Consider the following 27200-nt stretch of genomic DNA (forward strand, 5'->3'; position numbering starts at 1 on the left):
TGCAGCGCGGGAATCTAAACATATCGAACACTCTGCAGGATTGGAGCTGTAGCAGCGGATGTGACCCGTCACCACATTGTCGACTGCCGCGTTGTTCAAACGTTGTGTTTCCTTTTATGTTTGGTGGATCAGGAAAGGTTAGTACAGAGCCCCCCCCCCCCCCCCCTGGCTCCTCGGGATGGTGGGTGGGGGGGGGGGGGGGGAGGTTAAGAGGATTAGGAACTCTCGTGGACCATAAGCCCAAAGGTCACGTGCCATCTTTAACAATTGATTGTCTGTTTTTGAAAGTTAAAGCATAAGCTATGGGTAGAGTATTTTGTTTTTAGATAAGATAGAAGTCTGTCTTTTTTCGATGAATGCAAAGATATTCTGAAATCTACCTAAGGATAGGGAACATCTTACTTAAATTGTAACCGCGTTTTATCTCCGAGTCGATCCGGCAAGAAAAAGTTAAAGATTTTAGTTCATAAATCGCGGAAAAGCAGTAAATAAGATGAATTGTAGAAATTTTGTTTTGAAACCTCGCTTTTTTATGTTTTTTTTTTTTAAACATTTTAATTGTTTTTAATGTCTTTGACAGGTTCAAGTCCACGTGTCGTTGAGCCACGACGAGGAAAATTCACGTGTTCACCCGTCTGCTGCTGTGTGGGTTGAATCAGTCAGTACACGTGGATTCAAGGTGTGTGCACGTGAGTCAGGCATTGGAACAAATGGAACAGGAATCATCAACTGGCTGGCTTTCCAAGATCAACCACAATTGACACATGGAAGCGTAAATTTCGATGGAATATGGACAACAGAAACTAAATGCGAGACGGTGACCTTCTCACAGGTTAGAAAAACAGTCCGACAAAAAAAGGATTATTTTTTAATCCGCTCTGATTCAACAAGTTTATTTCAACCAAATGTATCAGAACAATGCAAGTTAGATTATATTTTTTATATAACTTCACGAGCTATAATAAATGTTACATTTTACAACGTTAAAACGTAATCGTGATATCAATCTTCATAAAACAAACATTAAGTCACAACACTGACATGTCTTTAAGTACTTTAAATCTGCTTTCAAGTTGCGCAATTAAGTTACTTTTGTTTTCAATAACGTTCTACTTAAAACTTGTAACAGCAAATTGACCTTTTATGTGGAATTAGCTCTGTCTGGGTTATTAATACAATGAGTTGTCGCCGTTGATACATTGATACGCCGTTGAAAAATGTGAAGCTTAAATTTGTAGTTAGTTAATTTGTTTTGGTAAGCCATGTTTTTGCTCGACCCTTTCTGAGAAGGGTTAAGCTGTAGAACAAGAGCTTTCAAAATTCAAACAGAACTGAAGAACGTGACCGAAAATGAATATAAACGAAATATCCAGTAGATGTCACGTCAAAAACAACAAGTGATCAACACGTAATTTCCTCTTACAATATCCGTACAATGGCAAACAAACAGGTAATGAGAATAACTGAGAAAATCATCCGCTGCAGGGAAAACGTAAAAAAAAGTACTTTCAACTTGCTTTCAAGTAGTGCAATTAAGTGGCTTTTGTTTTCAACAATGCTGTCTTTAAAACTTGTAGCAGGAAATTGACCTTTATGCAGAATTTAGTTCTGTCTGGGTTATTAATACAATGAGTCGTCGCCGTTGATACGTGAACAGATTAAAGTTTAGTATTTGTTTTGGTAAGCTATGTTATGTTTTCTATGCTCGACCCTTTCTTAGAAGGGTCAGCTGCAAAACAAAAGCTTTCAAACAGAACTGAAGAACGTGACGGATCAAAGGAAGATAAACGAAATGTCCAGTTGCTGTCACGCCAAAAGCACAACAAGTGATCAACACGTAATTTCCTCTTACAATATCCGTACAATGTCAAACAAACAGATAATGAGAATAACTGAGAAAATCATCGGCTAGAGGAAAACGTCTTGATGTAACGCTAAATTCTCAGAACAAACATCAAAAGAAACGTATAGTAATCATTAAGGAATATTTAAGGGGCTAGGTCTAGTATTTTAGGCAATTCTTTTTATTTTCGTTAATTAAGAGCTCTAAACTTCAAATTGGCTGAGCAAAAGTCTTTTATTGGCAAAATCACGGCACAGAACAAACAAGGATGATTTTCGGGCATTGTAAATGACACTTTCATACAAATTGAGATTAACTTGAAAAAAGTCGGGCCGAAGCTTACTCGAACGCAGTCCGTTTTAATCTTCTCGAATTTTGCCCATCCATGCCCCTTTTGGGCCTTGATCTGTGTTTCTTTTGAGTTCTTCTACGGTTTTAAGCCGTCATTTTGATATTTCAGTTAATTATATGACCAGTTGGTCAGTGCCTAAAGCCTGGTTTTCACTAGCGACGCAAACACAAGCGCAAGCACAAGCGCAAGGATAACAGCTCTTATTTCTCCGTGAAAACGGCTTCGAGCTCAAGCAAAAGCTTAAGCGCATTGCATTTTGATGCCTGTGCTTGATTAAAATTTGTCCTTTTTGGGTGATCGCGTTTGTGCTTTCGCTTGTGCTTGAGTCGTTAGTGAAAACCAGGCTCCGTATTTTCTCGATTAAACGCCGGGCCCCGAATAAACGCCGGGTCTCCAAGGTAAAATGGTAAGTAAGCCTTTTAGGCATTTATTTGAGGTGTAATATGCTTTAGGTATGATGGCAAGATACATTCATATCACAAATAATGATTATACACCCTCGCTTAATAAACATTTTGCTCGAATAAACTGCACCATTCGAATAAACGCCGGATCCACGGAGCCAAGTTTGAAATAAACGCCGGGGGCGTTTAATTGAGAAAATACGGTAAATTGCCTAAAATTGCGTGACATAGCCCCTTTTAGCTGTTTATACCAGGGGGGCTATCAGCTAAGGCCTTATCCATAATGTCTTGCCGTTTCAAAGCAAGCGGGGCCATAAACGTGCATTTTGATTAATTTTATTGTTAAATAATTTAAAATAATAATAATTTAAAACGCTAATTGTCCTACAAAAGTTAAAAAAATGTTAAATTTTGTTGATCACCACTTCAAATTATTCAATGATTCAAGGGACCGGTCATTATTTATCGCCTTGGGGGGGGGGGGGGAGCGGAGGATTTTGGGGGGGATCACTTGATATTTAGATGAACAGAAGGGGGGATCAGTCGTAACTGAGAGCCCAAAAGGGGGGATCACTAGAAATTTTGGAAGGATTCAGATGCGCCCATTCTACTTGGAGATGATAGCATTTGCGGTCTCAATTGCAATTTGTTCTAACACAACTTTATATAAAAACGGATGCTGTCATACTGGGGAATGTGCACATTTTAATTTATGTCGAGAACGTTTTGTGTTAAAAATTCTATATATTCCTTTTTTAAAGTACTTAGCTAAAATTCATTGAACATGACAGGTGAATTCTAAATTGCCCCATAACTCCTGATAACTAAAACATTGTGAAATAGCATGTTTGTTTAAACATAAAGCATTTATCGACCTTTATCGCCTCTCGATCCAGGAATGGGATCCTGTCTCAGCTCTATAGTAAATCCGATTCAACTGCTTCATCTGCCTTATCTTGAGCCTCGTCATCCGATTCAACAACTTCATTTGCATCTTGAGCCTCATCATCCAATTCAACAACTTCATTTGCCTCATGAGCTTCATCATCCAATTCAACAACTTCATTTGCCTCATGAGCTTCATCATCCGATTTAATAACAACATTTAGTCCCCTAAAGCACTTTGACATTGGATTTTGTGCCCTTAAAATGCCGTTACTTGTTCTAGATTTTTTTTAAGGTCATGCTAACAATATCCTTTCCTAGTAGCCACAGCAAAGGGTCTTGATCCAAACGCCTTGTTGTTTTCTTAGCAAAGGCATCATTGATGCTATCTACAGGGGAAACCCTATCATTCCCTTCGATTGAACCGAAAATTTGTCCCGTAACCTCGATTGAGGTCAAGTTTCCAAAGAGATGAAGTGCCCTCTACTCAAGTCGCTTCTCCTTGGTTTTTCGGACCTTCCTTTTTTCCTTCTTTCTTCTTAACACAGATGAGTTTCTTAGCATAAGGAAACTTCTTTGACAGGTTGATACGCGCTGTTGTTAACCTGTCTAAAGCGGACTGAGGTTCCATGTACAACGCAGTGATTTGCCTTTGTGCTTCTTCTAAACAGGCGAGCTCATCGCCTTCGAATGCAGATCTTTATGCCTGAAATGAACTTTTTAATGTTTTGGCACACTCCGTATTTCTCACTCTTTACTAATTTACTCGCTTTGTTCAGTTTGACAGCTCTCTATCTTATTTGGCGCCCATTGCATTTGCTCTTGTTCAAGCAGGTAGTTCCTGAACCCAGATTACTTGTGACGAAACACAGACTCGTAAATCTGTTGGAAAATGCTGTTAAAAAACTCCACTTTCGTGGAGTGTGGGTTTGGCAGAAGATATTTTTTGCCAGGGCTCCATATCTGATAACTGCATATGGGTGCAAAGACATCGAGGGGGGGGGGGGGGGGGATCACGAAAGTTATCGATGGTAACGAGGGGGGATCAATTCAATGAAATAACATTTAAAGGGGGGATCACCTATATTTCACCATGTTTAGCCCAAAAACCTCCGCTCCCCCCAGGCTATAAATAATGACCGGTCCCCAAAGTACACTGAGACATAATTCTAACATTGATGTGAACTTATTACAGAGCTTTGGTGGAAGACCTTCTGTGTTTGTCTCTGCTAAGTACACACGTGACACAAAGCCTGATGACGCTATGTACGTCTGGCTGGAGAATGTAAAACCCGGAAGTTTCGAAGTGTGCCTCCGAGAGTTCTTGGCGTTTGAAGGAAAACACGAAGATACCATTGTGGTAAGAATTCTATTATCAATAGATCTCTTTGACTGTAAAATATCAATCTTAGACAAAAACGATTGGGAGGGGGGGGGGGGGGTTCACTGTGTTGTGTTCTTGGGCAAGACACTTTATTCTCATAGCGCCTCTCTCCACCCAGGTGAATAAATGGGTACCGGCGAATTTACTGCTGGGGGTAACCCTGCGATGGAATAGCATCCCATCCAGGGGGAGTAGAAATACACCTAGCCGCTTAATGCTACAGAATCTGGGATAAGCTTCGGCCTTATGAGCCACTTGGCTTAACAGCAGGCTTAACCTGTTATCCTTGCCCTCCTAACCCCATATTTACAGACCCAGAAGTTTGACGCCAAAATTATTTTCATTTTAAGTTTAAATTTTGATTTTCACTCTTTTCCCGCAGGACTGGTTTGCATTCACTGGCAATGGGTCTTTCAACTTTACTAGAACTGGTGAAGTTTATTTCCCGAACACTGGTTCTCCCTCAGCGCACAATAACTATGGCTTCTGTCAGGTAAGGTTTTTTTTACAGTTGTAATTGCACCGCTGATTGAGCTGGGTTAAAATTGGTTTGAATGTGACGTCGTAAAATTCGAAACTCAAAATCGGGATGTCCTCTAAATTTTTCTCTACACTTGGTTAAAGACGAGCTAGAAAAATTCTTTTAGAAGGTTTTCAGTCTTGTGGGTTCATTAATTTGAAAATACAGCATTTTGAATTTCCAAATTTTTAACATTGCGTGACACGAAAGTAGTGGCCGTGACAAAGTTGTCTGGTTTGAAAAAAAGTCCCCTATTATGGTTTTCAGTAATTTAAACATTTGAAGTCTTAGGTGATGTGTTTATGCACATGCATGCAATCAAGGGAATACTACAGTGTAGAAGTGAAGGTGCGGTAGCGAAATGGTCAGCGGGTTGCACTCTGGATCTAGCTGTCCATTGTTCAAGCCCATGGTCGGGGTTATTGTATTGCGTTCTTGGCTATATTTACGGTGCCTCTCTTTACTCAGCTAGGTGTATAAAAGTTTAGCTGGGGCCCTAAACTCTGAAAAGGACTAGCATCCCATCCGGACGGGGTAAGGGGGAGTAGAAACACTCCTACAGGAACCGAAATATCCAAAGCTGCAGTGGAACGAGCCACTTGGTTCGACGTAGACTTTTCCTTACAGGGGAAGAAACTTCCAAACAATAATTGAACACAAAATTCTGACTATTTTCTTATTTAATCTATCTGCAGAAAGTGCCGTACAATACGACGTTTTACGATCCGCCTGTTGTACTTGTTTCTGTACATCATAATTATGACCGTGTTGGCAAAACAAATGTCCCCCCGGAAAACAACATTGTTACAGCCTGGGTAGAGGTAGGATATGTTTATTTGTTTCCTTTATTACACAGAAATTAAAATGTAATGCATTGCAGCGCTCCGTACCTTTGCACGCCGCTGTAAACATATGGTCGAAAAGCTTTTTTCAGATATTTCTTAGAAATCTCCAGAACAACTGATCGATCGATCTTTGGACGTTTTTAAATCTGATTCCTTTGCTGAAACAAATCATGGAACGATCTTTAGACAATAAGTCGTTGGCAAAATGGTTGTTAAGTTTCGGAGAATGGTCGTAAATCTTTAACGGAAATCTTCGCAAAAACTTCCACCATAGCGATTCGACTGATTTTTGATTGAGTGTCGTTGAACCAAAACCAGAGTTATCACTTCTGGCAATCAGTGGATTTATACAATCCAGTCTGAAAACAAAACTCTCTCGAAGCAAATGCTTCTGGCCAGCACGAAGTGCGGGAAAACGTGTGTGAGCGAGTCGCGACTGGTTTTTGGTTTTACTTTTTACTTAATGAGAAAGTGACGAATTTTTTTTGGTAAATAATTTGAGGGAAATCTTAAAAAATCTAATAATAGCTATTTTAAGAGTCCAGACGAAATACCATTACGAAACCTTACGAACATGGTCGGATATCTTTGGTTAAAGGCAAAATATCATCTGGTTGTAAATCTTTGGAACATGGTAGTAAAATTTCGGGGAAAAAATAAGGCGGAAATCTCTCTAATATAAGAGATCAGACAAAATACTACCTGGTAGTCAGTGCTAACAAGAAACCGTATATCTCTACAGGAGGCAGGTCTAACTTCAATGACAGTTTGCGTAAAGGATTTGAGCGGAGCAGGAAGTTATCACGACCCAGTTTCTGTGAGCTTTCTTGCGATTGGAGGTTGGTGTTTTAGCGGCATATAAGTTATCGCATAAGTCACTTGTCCGCATATGTTTTTTATTTTACCTTAAAACCTATAATTATGCAAATAAAACAAGTTGATGTTGTTGATAGATTTTATACCAGAAATGGTTGCACACTTTGGAAATTGTTCGTCTTTGCAAAATCTTGATTTAATTTATTTTCTGTTCATTTATTTCAACAACAACAACAACAACCTTTCAGGTACTCTTGCACTTACATGAATATTAATACAGAAAGGAAAACTTAATAAAGTAAGAGTACTAACTGCCTGGAATAACCATAGGGGCTAGTGGAGCCAGGCAGCCTGTTGTCATTAGCATTAAATCAAAATAAATTACAGGTCGGCAAGACAACAGATTCACACATGAACAGAAACAGAAAGAAAAAGAAAAACACACTACGTACTAGGGAAGTCTATAAAGTTTTTATCACATATGAATATTTCCAAGATTCTTATACAATGTTCAGTGCATCTAACGTTATTTATGTATTGTTTCTTTATTTTTTTTAAGACTTGAATCCATGTCTGGGCGTATTGTGTGAATCGTTTGGTGTGTGTAAAACCTACAGTGCACATGAAGCTCGCTGTGTGTGTTACGAAGATTGCCCTTCCTATCAGGATCCAGTGTGTACCGCAAATGGAACAACATACGACAACAAATGCCTTTACGAGCTTAGCTTCTGCAGGGGACATGACAACAACACTTTCTATCACCCAGGAAGCTGTGAAGGTTAGTGTCATGGCAACAAGGCTTTCAGTGAATTGCTCTGTTACTTTTCATGTTGCTCGAAACCAAAAAAATCAAATAAGAAATTACGAGCCAAGGAGCGACTTCAATTTATGCCGCTTAAAACAACAAGAAAACAGTCTTTAAAACAGGAGAGGAAAATCTATGTATACGCACAATTACGCAAGAACGTCTAAATTAAAAACATGGATGAAATACTTTACAGAGTCACACCTAGTCACAGCGTTCCTCGAAACAACAAAAGTGGAATTAAGTTTAATTTCAAAACTTTAATTTCCATTGGATTGATAAACTCTTGCTTTAGGAGCTGTTTTAAATACTGGAGCATTACTGTGCATTCTTTAAATCTTCAAATGGAAAGAAATTTTCAGGGTTTTTAGAGAAAAAATCGTGACAATTTTTAAATCTCATTATTTTCTTTTGCTGTTGTTATTAGGTTTCCCATTCATCCGCGGCCGTGTTGACCTCCTTCACGTCCCCAAATGGTCTGATTCAGGATGCAAGACAATCATTTTCCCGCCATACCGGTTCTATCCGGACAAACAAGTTCACGTACAAGTCGCTGTAAACCACATCAACCAGAATGACTCGGTCACGGTGCATCACGCAATCTCTTTGTGGACGGAAAATGTGAATACACGGAATTTTACGGTCTGCGCCATGCAATCTGGGAGGAATGGGAAGAATGTTAATAGGTTTGCCACTGTGGACTATATGGCTTATCAAGGAGCTCCGATTGAAGGATTGGCCGGTAGAATTAAGATTCAAAATTGGTGGTCTGGGACCAAGTGTACAGACGTGTCGTTTCCAACGGTAAGATTAACGCATTAAATTGAGTTTTACCTCACAGTTGCTGGTGTTATTGTGCAAAAAAACAAAACAAATTTAATTTCAACGGTTTTGAAGAGGATTTAACGCTAAAATAATTAACTCTAGTGATACCTATAGCAAAAATGGGCCGAGTCATAGTTATTTATTTATTTTTTTCTAAAGAAATTTAGTTGAGGCCGTTTAGTATATGTGTTATGCGTGTTTGGTGCTGTATATAGTCAAGGCTGTCGTTGAATATGATTACAATATAGTTTACAACCATAAGCAGGTGTTTTTAGACATAAAATTGTGCGTTTTGGATTTTTCATCAGTATTTGGCAGCCACAAGCATTTTTATAAATTTTGGTATAAGAAATAATGTATAAAATGGGAAATAACGCTTGAAGGAAGGTGGGATGTTAAAATGTCATATTCCTTAACTGCAGGACACTTTCAAGGAACATCCTGTTACTCTTGTGACGTCAGAGCACCTTAGGACTGGTAAAGAGTATGATGCCGCGCTGATCTGGACAGAGGATGTAACCAAGGACTCATTTAAAGTCTGTCTCCGCGAAATGCAGAACTTTGATGGAAAACATGAAGACATTTATGTGGTATGTACACGTCTAACTAGACTTTCTCAAAGTCCTTCGACGCGCGGTTTAGGACTTCGTCACTCGCGGTCGTCGCTTCGCGACGCTTTTCGGCTCGCTTCGCTCGCCAATAGAGGGCGACTTGGGGCAAGTCTAACGTCTAACTAACTTAAAAAATAGGTCACCAAGGGTGACATGAGTCTAATGCCGTTTGGCATAGTGATACAGATTGCGCGGTTTTCGTAAGCCGGTTAAAATTTGTTAGAGGTTTGTGTTCGGGAGTTTAATTTAAAATGCTTATAGCAAGCTAGGGGCATCGTGGATGATTATGGATGAAAACGAAACAGTCATAAATGTTATATGCTTCACAAAATTTAAAGTATGAACAGGAGTTGATGTTACGTCTTCCGTATTGTCCGTAAAAGCAGAAACGATTAAACATTTGGACAAGATTGCGTGACGATTTACAAAAAGCATGTTCATTACAACAAGGGTTGAAGAACTTCACATCGTTTTCTTTCAGATTTTTCACCATTTTGATGATGACTCTTGAAACAGATTTTGCAATAAAAGCACTTGAAATAGTGACTGTTACTCCATTGTACTGTAAGCACTTAGTGACAGATTTTCCTAAAAACGGGTGTAAATGCTCACGTCAATATAATGATGACCTTTTGAACGCTGGAAACTAGGCAATTATTATCGAGCTACCATACACAGGAGCGAAGACTGTTTATCATGATGTACAAATTTCGCGAATCATCACTTCCATATCAATGTAACCATTTTATGATTTTTCTAGCTGTAAGAAGAACTTAAGATCTCTGAGAGTCGTAAAAGCATGAAATTCGATTTCAGTGTATGGCAAAGGCCGGGACAGTGTAATACTGCAAAGCGGCCAAACAAACGCATTTTGATTTAGTCGCGTAACTTGATTTACATTTATCCATGTACATCTTTTATTTTTGAAGGTTTTTGTTTGCACTGTAAAGAAAAAATTGGTCAAAATTCGAATGACTTAAATACAAAATACGAGGTAAAGTTTTCTATTTTTTAAAACAAAATAAATATTTGGTCGCATTGTGTAAATAAACGCGAGTCGCCGTCGAAATATTTTTTCTCAAAGACGTCTTGCTTTTTAAGCAAGACGAAAACACAAGTGCTTAACTGAACTGAAAACGAAGATTTATTTTCACAAAAAGCTTACAAATGTCTCAACTGGAAAATTATTACGTTGAGAAAGAACTTTTAATTATGCATGGGAACACGTGTCGCTGATTGGCTGTTTTTAATTGAAACTAATCGTGCGTGTCCGTACGGAGTCCGTTCTTGCAGCTGATCATTGTTTTCTACATTACAGCGAACGATTATCGATCCCGAACCATTCCCTTGGGATTGCTAACAGCTTTTTGTTTCGTTTCCTCAGAAACGATACGGTATTATTTTGGCTTCGATGTGAACTATTTACACAGTGAGGGCTACTATCCAATCAGAAGAACGGTCGTAACCACAAAGTAAATACGTTTGACTGAAGGCAATTAATTTCGTAAAAACATGTTCTTCAAATATCGGAAAGATATTCTCAGCATGATAAAAAAAATATTGAGAATCGTTGCAAACAGAAATATCTGACGACTGCAATGGTTTTAAGTTTGATTAAAGCGATGTATTGTAAGAAAACTAGAGAAAGCTCTCGTAGCGTTTAATTGTTAAGTAAACATTCTAGCGATTTTCTGAAACGGAAGTAAATTTTCACCAATCAGTGTTTGCAAGCGCAAACAAAAAAGGGATGACTTGTCGTGTTTGCTCGCACGGGGGGCTGCTATCCAATCACAAGAACGGTCGTAACCACAAAGTAAATACGTATGACCGATGGCAATTAATTTCGTAAAAACAGTCATGTTCTTCAAATATCGGAAATATATTCCTCAGCATGACCAAAAAAATTTAGATTCGTTGCAAACAGAAATATCTAACGACTGCAATGGTTTTAAGTTTGACTAAAGCGATGTATTGTAAGAAAACTAGAGAAAGCTCTCGTAGCGTTTAATATTATTCTGAAACGGAAGTAAATTTCCACCAATCAGTGTTTACAAGCGCAAAGAAAAACGGGATGACTTGGCGTATCTCGTGTTTGCATTGCTCGCACGGTAGAGCAAGTGCGCTACAAAGAGAAGTGCATATTTGCAGGTGACTTACAAAGTTAATTTCACTTCATGTAACAGAGGAATGTATAAATGTGGGAGATTGCCCTATTCTATTTGTACAGGAAAATTTCACGGCATCTTCGACGTCACAAACAGCGCGAATACACGCAAAATTGCGTGGGTTCTCGCGTGGATGTACCCGGAATTGCGTGATCAGTGTCACGTCGGCGTCGCAAAAACATTCGAGTCTGCACGGAAAGTTGATAAATAAGTTCTGCTCAAAGTTTAAATTTTGTATGGACAGTATCGTATAGCAAGGTGTGCAACTGCCGTGTCGAACTAAATTCGTCTCCTTAGTTGTTGTAACGCTCAATATTAACTACCGTTGCAACTGCTGGTGCAGATTCTGAGATTAAATTAATGATATAAACATTATTTGGATTATTCAAAGCCATCGCGGTCTGATCAAAACTCCACAGTATCGCCAAAAATGCAAATCGTTATTATCAGTGTTACCAGATGCAACTTGGCTGTGTCTTATTCTGTGGAGATAATTTTATATTTGCCGGGAGAGCGTGCAGCGCGGATCGAGCAAAATACAATCCTGGTACGACTATATATAACATATAACTTTCTTTAAACTTGAATTTTGCTTAATTAAAAATCCTTGTTAAAAATCTGTGTATGGTAGCTTTTTACATTAATTTGCTTTGGTTGTTTACGTGTCTTTGTAAAGTGACAACTGGCATTTCATTTTAAAGAAATGGCTTCGAAACAGTGTGCTTATCTCTGTTCTTGTCGACCAGGGTTTTGGTTTGTATGAATTTGGCATTTATTTGATTTGAGCATGTGATCAACTCAGAGAAGTATATACCTCAAGCTTTTTGTCAAAAGGTAATAATTTCATCTTCGATTAAAGTGTTGTTTTGCATTTTATCAGAGATCAGTAGTCACAAAACACTTTATTTATGGAACTGATTTATTTTAGGATTGTTTGTTTCAAAAAATAAACCATTTAAATTAATTGCATTACTCTGATCTTGCATTTTACTCTTGTGGTTTCATGTTTCCCCACATTGATAGGAATATATTTAAATTTTTTCTGTAAGTTATTTTTCCATTCATGTAACATCCAAAGTTATGCTATCGGGTGCCATTTTTAAGCAAAAAAGTGTTACCGGTATGCAGAAATAAAAAAAATCATTTTAATTTCCACTGGATGAGTAAAAACGATAAAGGCAAGCTCCCTTCACTTAACTTAATTTGGAGATAAAGACATATGCTATTCCTATAAAGAGAAATATTTATGTGTTACTTGAACTCTTGAAAGCCAAACTGCAGCAGGACTTAGTTTATGTCTCCTTTACATAAAATCGACAGTAGGTGTAAAATGAGAATTTAAGTTACTACTGAATATGAAGTTCTTCTTTTCATTCTGCACTCGTGCATAAATTCGGCAAATTTAACATACACTAGGACCTTCTCCAAATTAAAGTAAACCCCAAACCCACCTCTCCTTAAGTGTTACACTATTCTTACCCTTCCGCAATCAGGAAACGAAACACTATTTCTTTTTGAAATAGCTGCTTGTTTCATATAACAAAGAGTCTAATGCGCATGCGCAAATCGCACGCAAGCATTAGACTCAAAAAGGAAAAAAATATTAACTAAAAGAGTACAATACTGTGCTCGGCATTGAGTTATTTTAAATATCCCTAAGTTATCAGGGATTAGAGGAATGCACAACAAAACAGCAACAACAACAACAACAACAACAACAGCAGCAACTACAACAACAAAGGGAAAACTTATATAAACGTAAAGACACGCGAAAAGAAGGCACGCACAGATCTCAGAACATTCAAGTGCCTTAAATGTCTTTCCATTTGAGAAATGAGTATAAGCGTGCTTTCACGAACTGTAAAAGAGGACATTAGGAATCGGTCACAAATCAAGATTGATAAATCACCCCAAACAACAAACTCTGTGGTTACTTGTAATTTAAACTCTTTTTCAGAATTGGTTGGCGTTTTCTAAACTACACAAGCCACTCTTCACTGAACATGGCTCTGTGAAGTTTCCAAATACAAACCCACCAACAGATGAAGACAACAACGCTTACTGTGAGGTAAGATCATTGAGTGGTAACATGCCAATTATGATGTCACTTGATGTAAGGTTATGACGTCACACATTCCAGCATCTTGGATTTTGAGTCTTTTTAAGACATCAACAAATCATAGAAATAAGTCACAAAAGGTTAAACGAGGGACGCTTGTTGTTTTAAACCTAATGCACGGACTTGAAAACATAGCTTCCATGGAACATCAAGATATTTTGGCAATTTTTTTTCTGAACAAAATGTTCATACACAAAGGTTAGGTAATTCAGAAATTGTAGTGCCGTTAATTATATCCTCAATTCGTTTATGCGAAATTGAGTACTCTTGACTCAAAGCTCAGTAAAACCAGAATAAAAATAACTTTTTTTTCTAACGTTTGATTTAAAATTTCATCAATAGTTTGTACACTTTGTAAAAGGCTACAACGCAACACCATCAGTTCTGTTAACTGCTAACCATAGCACATCAGAAAGTGGGAACTCGGCACCAGTTCACAACGGTATAGCAACATGGATTGAGGTAAACTCCTTGAATTCAGAATACGAAATTATTGAATATACAGTATTCATCAAGGTTAACGATAAACTATCCTAAATGTAATTGGCAACCACGAAACAACGTCTAGAGGCTTACAGCAAAGTTATTTAGAAAAGAGACTGGTTGTTCAATGGGAAACTGGCATGCACAGTAGATGTCAGATCGATAAAGGCCGACCGGACCTGCCGACCTTGCGGTAAACGCCTTGAATTCAGAATACGAAATTATTGAATATACAGTTTTCATCAAGGTTAACGTTAAAAATTCTCCTAAATATAATTGGCGACGACGAAACAACGTCTAGAGGCTTACAGCAAAGTCATTTAGAAAAGAGACTGGTTGCTCAATGGGAAACTGGCATGCACAGCAGATGTCAGATCGATAAAGGCCGACCTTCATTTCTAAGAATCTGCCAACTAGAATCTATTATTAAAATGGAGATTGTAACTTCTACCTCTAGTTTAGTTCTTGGTGTTTACATTCCTTAACCCTTCTCCCACCAATTCCTGTCCTCACCTAGTCATCAGTTCAGAAACTAAAAGCCTTAATGAGTTTTTTCCTCCGCTTTTTGGTAGACTTGCTTCTGATATTTGTGACAGTTAATGTCGCTAACATCGCTATTCTACACTTCCTTCACCCTGAGGGTCTGTATATATGGGGCTGCTGACATCACAGTTATCAACTGAAACTTATCTCAGCTATCAGTTAAAACTTCAGCCCATTATCCAACTGTTGGAAAGTTTTAATATCTCAGATCTCACCTGTCAGTTAAAAAGGTGTCAATCATCGGCCGACCGTTAAAATGTCGACCAATTCTCTGTGAGATTAATCTTATCTTCACCCTTCGCCCTGACTTACATTTATCCATCTATTTTCAGAATATGAATACCACGGGCTTCAGAGTTTGCGTCAAGGAAATATACGAGACCAGATATGATCCTCTTTCTGTCAGTTATGCAGTCGTTATAGGTCATTGGAAATTAGTTGTTTTAACCTATATCCGTAGGAGTGAATGGGAGGGAGGAGGAAGTCACTGGTGCGAGGTGCAAACACATACGCTTTTACAGTACTGAAGTGTTTACTTGTCTACTTACCTTAATCTAACTGCATTTCCATGTTTCCAATTTGACTCAGCAGCACCGATTTGAACGAATATCTTCATTAATCGTCTGTCAAGATTTTTGTTGACTATATCTCGACACAAAACCGTTTATCAAAGGGGCCTAACAAACCCCAACTGCTCGGGAAAAATGTATGTGGGTCAATGAAAGGGGAAAAACCCAATAAAAGATAATTGTTTTTTTTAACAGATATATGTGATCCTGGATGGAGTTACTTCGATGGTTTCTGTTATTTCACAAGTGAAACCTGCACAAACTGGACAAAAGCAAGAAGCAAATGTCATGAAGAAAAATCAGTCCTTGCTGATGTTAACAACAATGAGGAGAATGTTTATTTGCAGCATCGCCACAGTGGAGAAAAATCATGGCTGGGATTGAACGACAGATCAAGAGAAGGTGACTTTACTTGGGCGGATGTTGGACGGGCGAATTATACAGCTTGGGCGAGGAACCAACCTAATAATTTTGGAGAAGAAGATTGTGTACATGCACTTGGAGTAGAATTTAGCTACGAGTGGAATGACGTGAAGTGCAGCGACTGTCATCAGTATACTTGTAAGAAAGGTAAGATGCAAATGTTAGAATGTGAAAGTTGCATAAGTAGTATTGCTTCCTCGCGCTGTGAAGGTGTGTCCGAGCGCCTCATAGCTAAGAAAACTTGGTAAACACATGGAGCTGAGAAATGCTTTGCTGTAACGTATATTGTTTATCCGTACGTTCTTTCGTACGTCCGTGCGCCACTTGCACTGCACGAGCTGAGCCAAATTACCTTAAAAAAGTTAAAGACAGAGGGAAGAGCACAGTAACGTAAATTAAGGTAATATACAACTGAAATAAAGGAGTAAATAAACATACACTACCATTATTTTTAATTTCGGATACGAGATAGTTGTCGTCAATTACAAATCGGAAAAAAAAAAAAAATAAAATAAAAATAAATAACGTTTTTTTTTTTAAACAGGGTGAGGATTTAAGCTATATGCTTGCGGGGCCGTGTATTCCCGATCAAATTGGAATTTGGAAGTGTTGGTTTTTGTTCAGGGAGGAAAACCGGAGAACGGTGAAATTTTATAGAAATCAACAATATTAATTCCGTATTTTGGATAGTTAGTTTTGAAGAATTTTAAACACTTTGGTACGTCGGGTCGAAAAGGACCCCACGCCGGACAGCGAATTATAAACACGAGGATACCTTTTAAAATCTGTTGCTTAGCAACAGTTTAGCAAGCTAAGAAAATTTTTCCACAAGAATGTTCGAACTAAATGTTGCTTTATTGTCCCACGTAAGAGAATAGATCCGCATCTGAGCACACTTTTTTCATTCCATTTAAATCTGAGTGTCACAAACGATAAAGTTATAACTGATTGCTATTAATATTATCTTACCAGATCTAAATGAATGCGACACTGGAACGTCTTACTGTCATCAAAGCGCTGTCTGTACAAACACACGAGGTTCTTACAATTGTACTTGTTTTCAAGGATATGAAGGAGACGGTTTTGCTTGTTTTAGATATCCAAGTGAGTTTTTTTATTATTTTTTTGTTAGCCTCTTTTTTGAGGTTCCTTAGTTCCTTTCTTTTTTTGTAGAGCGTTCATTTCTTTTCTCGCAGAAGAGAGTCAGTGCCACTTTGTAGTAAACAAAGATCTTACTCCTACTGTCCAGATCTATACGTACGATTCGTGAATGGTTCTTCTTGTTCCTGAATTTGAGTGAAACTAGCATACTCGTCTTCAACACTGCTCTATCGAAAACATAGGCGTCACAGCGTTATGGCTGCTTTTAAAATTGACCCTTCGGATTTGCCATCTCAAACGGACAAAAAATAGCCTAGGAATAAGCAATATAATATTATATACACAGTAACATTAGCGACCTTTAGTTTAAACTACGAGTATGAGATTGAGTAAGAGTACAAGTTTTCGAACCAAATTAATGTGCCTCATATAATAACTTATCACACCAATCTTATCTCTAACGTTATTTTATGTGTTAGGTAGCAACAGAAAGGAGTTAAAGGTTCGGGGGATAAAATTGTCTCGAAATTCCAAAGTCTTACTCGTACCCGATTACGTACTCGTAGTCCAATTTAAAGGTCGCTTTTGACACTTCAATGAAGAATGGGAACTTTTATGATTGGAAAGGCAACTTTAAATATCATCATCGCCATTATCTTCCTCGTGGTCTATTTTTGTCGACGTCATCATCGTCATCTTTATTTTAAAACGCTGTAACGGTTAATACAAATTCATTATAATACATGATTTCTTCTAGAAAGAAGTGCCGTCTAACTTATAATATCAAAAATTAAGGTACAGTGAATTCCGCCCTTTTACCCGCATAATACATGTGCGAGCACCCGTTTATTACGGACATCTTTGCCTGTCCCTTTGGTACTCGTATTAACCGGGTCCTATGCGCCAACATTTGCCAGTTACGAAAGGCACAAAGCAACACTTTTCATGTTTTTGCAGGGGGTCTAAAGCACTCCAGCATTGTAGGAAATAACCAGGATTATCTGACATGGTTTAGTAAATGGTTGAAGCCGGTATCTCAGCAATCTTCTTACTGGAATCGCTGTTACCAAGCAACTGTAAATGGCTGGTCTTCCTACACGTTTCATTCATGCTGTGACGGCCTGGGTCCCACTGTCACCATCATTCGCGTGGGGAAATATATCTTTGGAGGATACACGAGTGACTCATGGAGTAAGTTACATAGCCTACTTTTCATTTTTCTATCTTTTTTAAAGTTCTGCTAAGAAAACGTGGAACTTTTCTCTGAAAAGCTGTAATCCTTATAAACAGGTCAATGGCCTGATATTTCTTATCTTACACATGTGATTTATAGGCCTTATCACGGTTTTCGACGCCATCTTGACGAGTAGGCAAAGCGGGTATAAATTACAGTTTTTGTATGGGAATCTAACGGCAAATATCTTTTGCAAAAATTGAACTCTGGACAATTTATGAATTGTAAATTTAAGACACTAGCAAACAGTTTTTATTCGCCACGTTAGAAGGATGTAGCTGGCCCAGAAAGCGTTCAGTTACGTTTTTAATTTCCCATACATTTGTCTATAATTTTTCCCGCCAACCGCGTTAATTTGCAGGAAAAAAGACAAATGTATGGGAAATTAAAAAAGTAAGTGAACGCTTTCTAGCCCAGCTACATCCTTCAAACTTGGCGAATAAAAAACGTTTGCCTAGTATCTTAACTTAACAGATCATACGTTCCCTAGAATTCAACTTTTGTAAAAGATATTTGTCGTCGGATTCCCATACAAACACTGTAATTACTAACCACGTCGCCTACCCGTCAAGATGGCGTGGAAAACCGTGACAAGGCCTATTTTCATTGATATGTTTGCGCCGAAATGGCCTCGCGCGCTACATAAATTAGCATCTTTTGCCCTTGGAGGCTCCCGTAATACCCTTGGGTATTGAGCATAGTATTTATACACCCTCTCGACTTCAGGGCTTTCTCAAATGCGTTCATGCCCCGAGAGTTCGGTTTAGGCTACTTTTTTGTTCTGCCTTTCTCGTTTCCGTCGCTGAGCACCTTCCTTTCTTCATGGCTTACGACCCTGTGAATATCCCGTCAAGAGATTTGTCGCCGCTTGCTTGGTTTAACCTAAAACGTTTTTTCTGTTTGCATGCGTTAATTCCGCTCCGTCCGCTAGGAATGAGGTAAGCCGGTTTCCTTCGTTATACATGTTGTCATTGTTATCGCTGCTCGTTTTGCTGTTTTACCTCGTGTCAGGCAAGTTTCGGTTTGGCGTGTAGCTGCCGTTAGTCTTGGTGCTAGCCTTGCACATCAGTTTTTACGGCGTGTGTCGCCTATGCTACTATATTATGGCGTGTAGCTTTACCAGTTTGTTTATTTGCGGTGTGTTGCCTTCAAGTTAGTTTATATGCCGTTTGTCGCCTTCGAGTTTGTTCTTATGGCCTGTGTTGCCTTCAAGTTTGTTTTCACGACGTGTGTCGCCTTCGAGTTAGTTTTTATGGCGTGTGTCGCCTTCGAGTTAGTTTTTATGGCATGCGTCACCTTCAAGTTTGTTTATGGCGTGTGTCGCCTTCCAGTTAGATTTTATGGCGTGTGTCGCCTTCAAGTTTGTTTATGGCGTGTGTCGCCTTCAAGATTGTTTCACGGCGTGTGTCGCCTTCAAGTTAGTTTTTATGGCGTGTGTTGCCTTCAAGATTGTTTCACGGCGTGGGTAGCCTTCAAGTTAGTTTTTATGGCGTGTGTTGCCTTCAAGTTTGTTTATGGCGTGTGTTGCCTTCAAGTTAGTTTTTATGGCGTGTGTTGCCTTCAAGATTGTTTCACGGCGTGGGTAGCCTTCAAGTTAGTTTTTATGGCGTGTGTTGCCTTCAAGATTGTTTCACGGCGTGGGTAGCCTTCAAGTTAGTTTTTATGGCGTGTGTCGCCTTCAAATTAGTTTTTATGGCGTGTGTCGCCTTCAAGATTGTTTCACGGCGTGTGTCGCCTTCAAGTTAGTTTTTATGGCGTGTGTTGCCTTCAAGATTGTTTCACGGCGTGTGTCGCCTTCAAGTTAGTTTTTATGGCGTGTGTCGCCTTCAAGTTAGTTTTTATGGCGTGTGTCGCCTTTAAGTTAGTTTTTATGGCGTGTGTCGCCTTTAAGTTAGTTTTTATGGCGTGTGTCGCCTTCAAGTTAGTTTTTATGGCGTTTGTCGCCTTCAAGTTTGTTTATGGCGTGTGTCGCCTTCAAGTTTGTTTATGGCGTGTGTCGCCTTCAAGTTAGTTTTTATGGCGTGTGTTGCCTTCAAGTTAGTTTTCAACCATGGCGTTATGCCAAGTTAGCCTGTTGGTGTGTGTCGCCTTCAATTTAGTTTTATGGCGTGAGTCGCCTTCAAGTTACTGTTCATGGGGCGAGTCGCCTGCCATTAAGTCATGGCGTGTGTCGCCTTCATATAGATAATTGCGAAGGCGTGTCGCCTTAGGTCTAGTTTTCGTGGAATGTGCCGCCGTATATAACATATAATTTTTATGGCGTGTTTCTCCTGCAAGTTACTTTCTCGTACTTTTCACTACGCATGTGGTTTTCTACTTTTCCCCATGGCGTCTGTCGCCTTACCAGTTTGTTTTCATTACATTTCCATGGTGTGTTCCACCCTTCATGTTAGATTTAATAGCGTGTTCCGCGCGCTTTTCGAGTTTGTTTTAGTTATGGCGTGCCTGGCCTTGTTCGGTTCTGCAGGGTGTTGTTGGATTGTGCGATTCTGCCGCCCTTGATGTTTGTTTTCGTCCGTATTTTATTTCTCAGAGTGTGTTTCGAAAGTGAAAGAGATCTTGTTGTTTCGTTTTCAATTTTTGTTTTGTATTTTAGAGCACTTGTTTGTTTTCTTTTCGGTTAATTTCTTAGCAATTAACGCTGTTGGCGTTGTAATTTATGCAACGTGAAATCATCAAGTTAGACTTATCTTCGTTTGACTTTTTCGCTACGAGTTGTCATATTCACTCTGTGGAGTTAATTTATAAGAATAGCCATGCATGGGAATGTGATGGGACTCTGACTTCTTAGAATTTTCCCTGCAGTCTTGTACGACTTTCATTCCTAACTTTTTTTTTAGCAACTCAAATTTGTCAGAGGTTTTGATCTGCCAAACAAATGTTTACCTATACTTTGGCTTCATATATTATACTGTGTATTTTTAATTTGCTCTAGGTATGTATAGAGGTGTCCTGGTTAATACAATCAGGTTTTTTCGCTATCAATTTGGTCGATCTGGGACGGGTTTTCTAAACAATACCCGATACTCTGTCTATGACGGGGTCCCTGGATCGGCCTAGTTGGTGGCTCCCCTTTTCCTTGTTTATTTGTCTTTGCGTTTGTTTGTTTCTCCCTTTTTGTTTATTTCTACATAAGAGCGTTATGAAATCAGTTTTACCTTTAGTCGCAATGTGCTTAAAAATAAGATAGGTCTGCACCCAATTGCTGCAACTGGAAAGGGGAGCCCGCCGACTGGGCCGGTCCATTCCCGTCTATCCAGATGGTAGCCCCAGGAAAAGTCCATGCCTGCGAATCTCCCTTTTTTACCTCAGGTTTCATCCACTATAGCCTCACTATGTGGCTTCTGATTCTTTGTGGCTATACCTAGCATTGGGCATTTCTCCGTTACCTAGAATTCCATGTGAACCGATGTTAAGGTGTTCTTTCGTGATGTTTAAGGGTACTTGTAAAAGTCAAGGCTGAACAGTCCTACACCTACTTGTGCTCATCTTTCTAAAAGTAAAGTTATTTAAGCCTTTTCTTGGCGGCCATTGTAGCCTGGCCAGCTTACGGGAAAGGTATTGAAGTGCCCCCGTTGAAGCATTTTTACCTTGCATGCGCTATCAGTAGTGGTTTTCCCATCTGTGGATCAAAGAGCATCCTTTTTTATTCGGCTTTTCTTTCTTCCCTTCCTCGTTTTGTCATTCTTTCTTCACTTTATCGCAGCCAGCTGTATTCACTGTCTTATTCCATCACGGCAATTTTATCCGCCCTAAGAGTCGATCTTTGTCTCTGCGTAAACACTGAATTTTGTTGGGTGTTTTGCAATTGTTTAATCTGTGTTCATGATACCCGTCGATAGATAAGAAGTTCAGGTTTGCTTCGATCCCAAGAGAGGATTTCTATAGTCCCCAGTGTTACAATTGGTTATTCCTTTACACTTGCCATCCCTGCCGCTAGGCTATATCTCGGTTGGCCTGTCTTAAATTTTAACGTTGGCGTTTCCTCGATTTGTGGCCCGCTATCTGTCTATCGCTGATTGTCCAGGGCTTCTCTTATTGTTGTTAGGGTGTCCCGTTTAGTTTCTCAACTTTAGACGGTAGAGTTTCTTCGGCTTTCGATAGGTCACCCTTAAACTTGCTGATGCATTGGTTCATTCTTGGAATGCCAGTATCAAACAACGTCCTTAAAATTCTCGATTTTACTTTTACTTCACCGCTAATTTTGCTACTTCCTGAATATCTCACAACTTTTGTCGGAATTCTCGTAATGCGGGAGTGCGTTCTTTCGTGTGACGCTATGCCATTTGACAAAGGGTTAATGCACGATTGCTAGCCGTCCTATAGTCACGAGCACGTCATGCAAATGTGAAAACATTAGGATTGTTTCCCCGTTTATATTAAAGCACATTCGTCGCGTCTGAATGTAAACTGTTTATAAATGATATTTTCTGCCGTAAATCCTGGGGGTTTTGCGAAAATGCACTGCGTTTAACAGTTAAGAAAGTATTCCGAAGTAAAGGCGCTTGAACAAAGTATATGTCAGTTTCCAAGCCGCTCACAGTACACACCTCAGTTCATTTTTAGCAGTACCAGCCGTACGACTTTTTCGTTTCATCTTTTTGTCCTTGGCCATTGGTAAGAATTTCAAACAAGCTATTAGCCTGTTGTTTGCTCATCTACAACGACAACAACCATTTTTAAACAAGGCAAGAGGCGCATAGCGATAATGATAGATCAGTTATGGTTAGGTAATATGCTTCATTGAAAAATTTGGTGATTTTCACTCATTGCTGTTGATTTGATCTCAAAGAAACCCCTCCTTTTAAAGTCTTAGATTTTGAATACATTTATTTTCAAACAATGTAGGTAATTTGTTCTATTTTCATTGATATGTTTGCGCCGAAATGGCCTCGCGCGCTACATAAATTAGCATCTTTTGCCCTTGGAGGCTCCCGTAATACCCTTGGGTATTGAGCATAGTATTTATACGCCCTCTCGACTTCAGGGCTTTCTCAAATGCGTTCATGCCCCGAGAGTTCGGTTTAGGCTACTTTTTTGTTCCTCCCTCCTCCCCTCAGCGACGGAAACCTTCAGCATGCTGCACTTCTTCGCATGCGTGGAAATTATTTTCGCCCCATATCTTAGTATCTCCGCGTGTGCCATAGAGGTGCAGCATAACAATGAAAATGATTCTACTATTGTTTATTACTGAATCTCTGTTTTTATTCACAAACTGAACGGCGAACAAAATCGCGCAAATCCGTACTGTTGAAGTTGCAATTCCGTCATTTTCTTTGTGCAATGCGAATCCTGGAAAAAAGAAATATAATAATCAGCGGTAGAGGCTTACTGATTTTTCCATAAGCATATAATCCTGCAAACAAAGGCGCTACGATCGTTCCATGAACTTATACAAAAAAAAAATTTTTTGTACCGTACTTTGATTAAGGAAGTACTATATTTGTAAATTTGTGCGGAGATTATTACGAAAAAATGCATGAAACTAAATTAACCTTGTAATAAATCAATAGAAAAAAAATAAAAGTGTAAAGGAGTTGGAAACGAATATTAATGCTTGATGTTTACTTTTTTGTGTATTTCCAATATTAGCCTACAGTTGTCAGTATCGGTACGATTCAACAGCTTTTATGTTTTCACTGGTTAACAATCCTGGTTGGCAGCCACTGAAACTGGATCAAACAGGACCGTATAGTGTCGGTTATTCCACCTACAGTTGCTATTCCTATGGGCCAACATTTGGATGGGGACACGATATTTACATTACCAGCTACGCCTCAACTAGTACAAGTTCTCACTCAAACCTTGGATACACTTACAGCGCGCCACCTGGTTATAGTTACGGATCCTCCTTCGCCAACTCATTCCTGGCGGGTAGTAACAACTTTCAACCTGACGAAGTAGAAGTCTTTTATGAAACTACCTGAAGGAATCGCAGAGTTCAGTTTCACACCTTGCACAATATAAATCAGTTAAACTTTAAAAAAATCATTATAGTGGAATATAAACCCTTTAAACCTAAAAGTGCAATGTATCAGAAAACTTCAATGCTTCAAATCCATATAGTCGTTTTCCACGGTTGATTAGTTTGTTTTTTAGCGAGGACGTTGGCATCGCTTTATGCCATTAGACGTCGACCGTTTCTGTTGCGCAAATCGACCGATCAATAAAACCGAATAGGACTGAGAACTAACTACAGGAATTTTTAATTAAATGCTTTCATAGCCTTTTAAGACCAAAATGTGTATGTCTTCAAAGTTTTTCACGTACTTTTTAATAAAATTTGGTAATTGTTATGTTTTTGTATTTGTATTTTATCACCTTAAGGGGGGTCCTTCTTAACTACCAATTTGTTGCTAAGAAAGATTTCTGACTTTCAAATTTTGGAAACCGAACCTCCTATGGATGAGATTTTTGCACAACTTAGTTCTATTGAAGAGTCCTTCAAAAGTTTCAAAACACAGCCATATTTGACAAGTCACGTGACCAGAATAGAAAAAACCCTAAAACTGAAAGGGCGTTTAGATATAAGAATTAAAAACAGTGTCAACAGATAAAGAATGTCCATGTGCTTAATGCTTCGTATGTTTTTTAGGAAATTCGCATTATTATTAAAGTTATGGCGTAATTAGCCATGTTCGAAACGAGCGGGGGACTGGGTATGAATAGTCAATATCGATTGGATTAAAAAAATTGGGCCCGTCATCTGAAAGAGCATCCAAAAATTAGTAACTCAACCAAATTTGAGAGTTATTGGTTTAAACGCATAGGTATGGTTCACTTTTAGAAATTGCTAAAATAAGAGAGCTCAGTATGAATTGGAGGGACAGCTGTCCATCAGGAGCCCATCAACTGGAGCCTTCATCTCCCATACTAACCCTTGGAGTCAACCCTTTCCCGTATTAATTTATTTTTAGAACTTATCTCCCGGGGTCTTTCGCGGGAGATTTCGCACCTCTGTCAATCATTTGTCGCATTCCGCTGTGGCTACGCAAGCTTTGATATCTAAAACAATGGCGAAACGAGAAGGGAAGACTGCAGAATGTTGTTCCTCCTCTAAATTCAGTATTTCTTCGAAGGAAGACATCAAGTAATGCTATGACTAAAAAAACTGCGGAATTTTGTACAGGTCTGTCAAAAAAGTAAGAGCAATTATTCGAATCGAAAGGCGCCGAGACCGATCTCGCAACTGCGAAAGTACGAATATATTTTGAAAAGAGGATGGATAGGCGCAACAGATCGGTCAATATTATTAATTTGCCGTGTAATTCTTCCGATAAGAAGGCAGCCGTGAGCTTGATAAAAGCTTGACGGATTCTAATCGTTGTTGTGAACAATAAATTTTACTGGGTTGCAAACATTCACACCAAACGAAAGTATCAATGGTATAAATTTATAAACAAGGTACGCACTTTGGCCTGTACCAACACATTGCAAATCAAATTCTACAAGGCATTCAAAACTCTGAGTGACAATAATTCAAACAAGCGCTAGCTTGTGAACGCTTAGGGTTGACAGGTTTGGTCCTTCGTGGCGAAGGCACTAGACAACCATCAGTAGAATAAAAATCTAAACAGCCGTTCCGGCTAAACGACCCGTTCGGCTTTAGAATTCTCCAGATAGTACAGGCATAGAGTTCTCTTTGGAAACATACAAAGCGAAAGAAATGTACGGGGATTGAAATAAGCGGATCACACGGTCTCTAACCGAAGAAAGATGTAACATTCAGGCCGTTGGCCTGTACGCGTGTAATTTTAAAATTAGTTCGTATAGTGTGATCGTCCGGGTGAGAGTAGTTCTGAGAAGAACTGTTGTTGGTGACTGACGTTTCGACAACCTGAGCGGAAGTCATCTTCAGAGTCAAGTGAAAAGTTGTTGTCAGTCGATGATGTTATAAGTCTGGTCCGTTGAAGCTGATTGGTCAGTTAAGCCGTAATGTTATTGGCTGTAAGACTCGTGTAAAGTTTGTCATCAGTAATTGGTCAGTTTCGATCCGTCTATTGTTAGTCTAATTAAGTCGTTTTGTTCCGTCTATTGTTAGTCAAATTAAGTCGTTCTGTTGGCGGTTCGTTTGTCGCTTCTCTTTACGTCGTGAATAAGTCGTTTGTAAGGTGCCGGTAGTTGTTGACATCTGTTGATAGGCGTCTGTTCTAAGTTTGTGTACCAGCTTTCCAGAGTCAGTCGTTGAAAATAGTTAGTACTGTAGGTTAAGCATTCAGCAGAGTCCCAGTCGATTTTGTGTTTAGTAAGTCGGTGGTGTTCAGAAATGTGATTGTTGACATCACCATTTCTCGTCGCTCGTTTGTGTTCAGTCAGTCTCGTGGTCAAGTTTCTACCGGTCTCTCCGATGTAGGAGGCCTGGCAGTCGGAGCATTTGATCTTATAAATCGCTCCCTGTCTGTTGTTAGGTTCGTCCCTGTCTTTAACAAATGTTTAACGTTGGTCAGTAAATGTCGTAACGTTGTTATAGGTTTGTGAGCTACACGGATATTGTAGGGTTGTAGGATCCTCGCAATAGTCTCAGAAGTGCCCTTGATGTAGGGTAAAGTCGCTGTAGTAACAGATGTCAGATTTCTGTCAGTTTCAGTAGTTCTGTGAGTGTTGCGTCTAATAAAGTCAGTATTGTAGTTGTTCTTGTGGAAAACGCGGTCAAGGTATTTGTTTTCGTCAGATAAACTGTCTGGTGTGTCACAAACTAGTTGCGCTCGTCTCGTCAAAGTCTTGATAGTCGTAGCTTTGTGGGAAGTCGGGTTGTAGGATGTTTCGTCCAGTAATCTGTCGGTATGCGTCGGTTTTCTGTACACTGTAGTTCGTATTTTGTTGTTGTCGCGGCTTACCAGACAGTCAAGAAAAGGAAGTTTTCCGTTTTCTTCGATCTCCCTGGTAAACTGAATGTCGGCGTTCTGTTCGTTTAGGTGTTTGTGAAAGTCGTCGATTTCGTCTTTGTGTACGGCGGTAAAAGTATCGTCAACGTAGCGTAACCAGAGCGGTATCGTTTGTCGGCAAGTTGCAAGCGCGCGTTCCTCGATGTTTTGCATCACAATTTCTGCGACAACAACGGAAACCGGCGACCCCATGGCTGTTCCGTGCAACTGCTTGTAGTGTTTTCCGTTGTACTGAAAGTAAGTCGATGTAAGGCAGAGGTTCAGTAAGTCCATAATGTCTTCAGTCGGTAGCGGTAATGTAACAGTAGATTGTTGAATAGCGGTCTCGGTGCACTGTAGAGCCAATTGAAGTGGAATACTGGTGAACAGTGATTTCACGTCAAAAGAC

The 27200-nt window shown here is 39.2% G+C and overlaps 1 protein-coding gene across 1 annotated transcript; it reads left to right on the forward strand.

Moving 5' to 3' along the window:
• The first annotated feature begins 18 nt into the window (after positions 1-18).
• LOC144664649 (uncharacterized) lies at positions 19-23970 on the forward strand. Its single transcript, XM_078525818.1, has 16 exons — positions 19-137; positions 581-832; positions 4680-4844; positions 5251-5361; positions 6084-6209; positions 6976-7072; positions 7609-7827; positions 8282-8658; positions 9102-9269; positions 13413-13523; positions 13917-14036; positions 14933-15023; positions 15365-15739; positions 16565-16696; positions 17651-17884; positions 23520-23970. Exons 1-16 carry the CDS (start codon positions 117-119, stop codon positions 23852-23854), a joined length of 2934 nt encoding a protein of 977 aa, XP_078381944.1. The 5' UTR covers positions 19-116; the 3' UTR covers positions 23855-23970.
• The last annotated feature ends 3230 nt before the right edge of the window (positions 23971-27200 follow it).

The sequence above is a fragment of the Oculina patagonica genome, chromosome 9, assembly GCF_052425735.1.
Source record: "Oculina patagonica isolate OP01 chromosome 9, crgOcupat, whole genome shotgun sequence".
NCBI classification, from domain to species: domain Eukaryota; kingdom Metazoa; phylum Cnidaria; class Anthozoa; order Scleractinia; family Oculinidae; genus Oculina; species Oculina patagonica.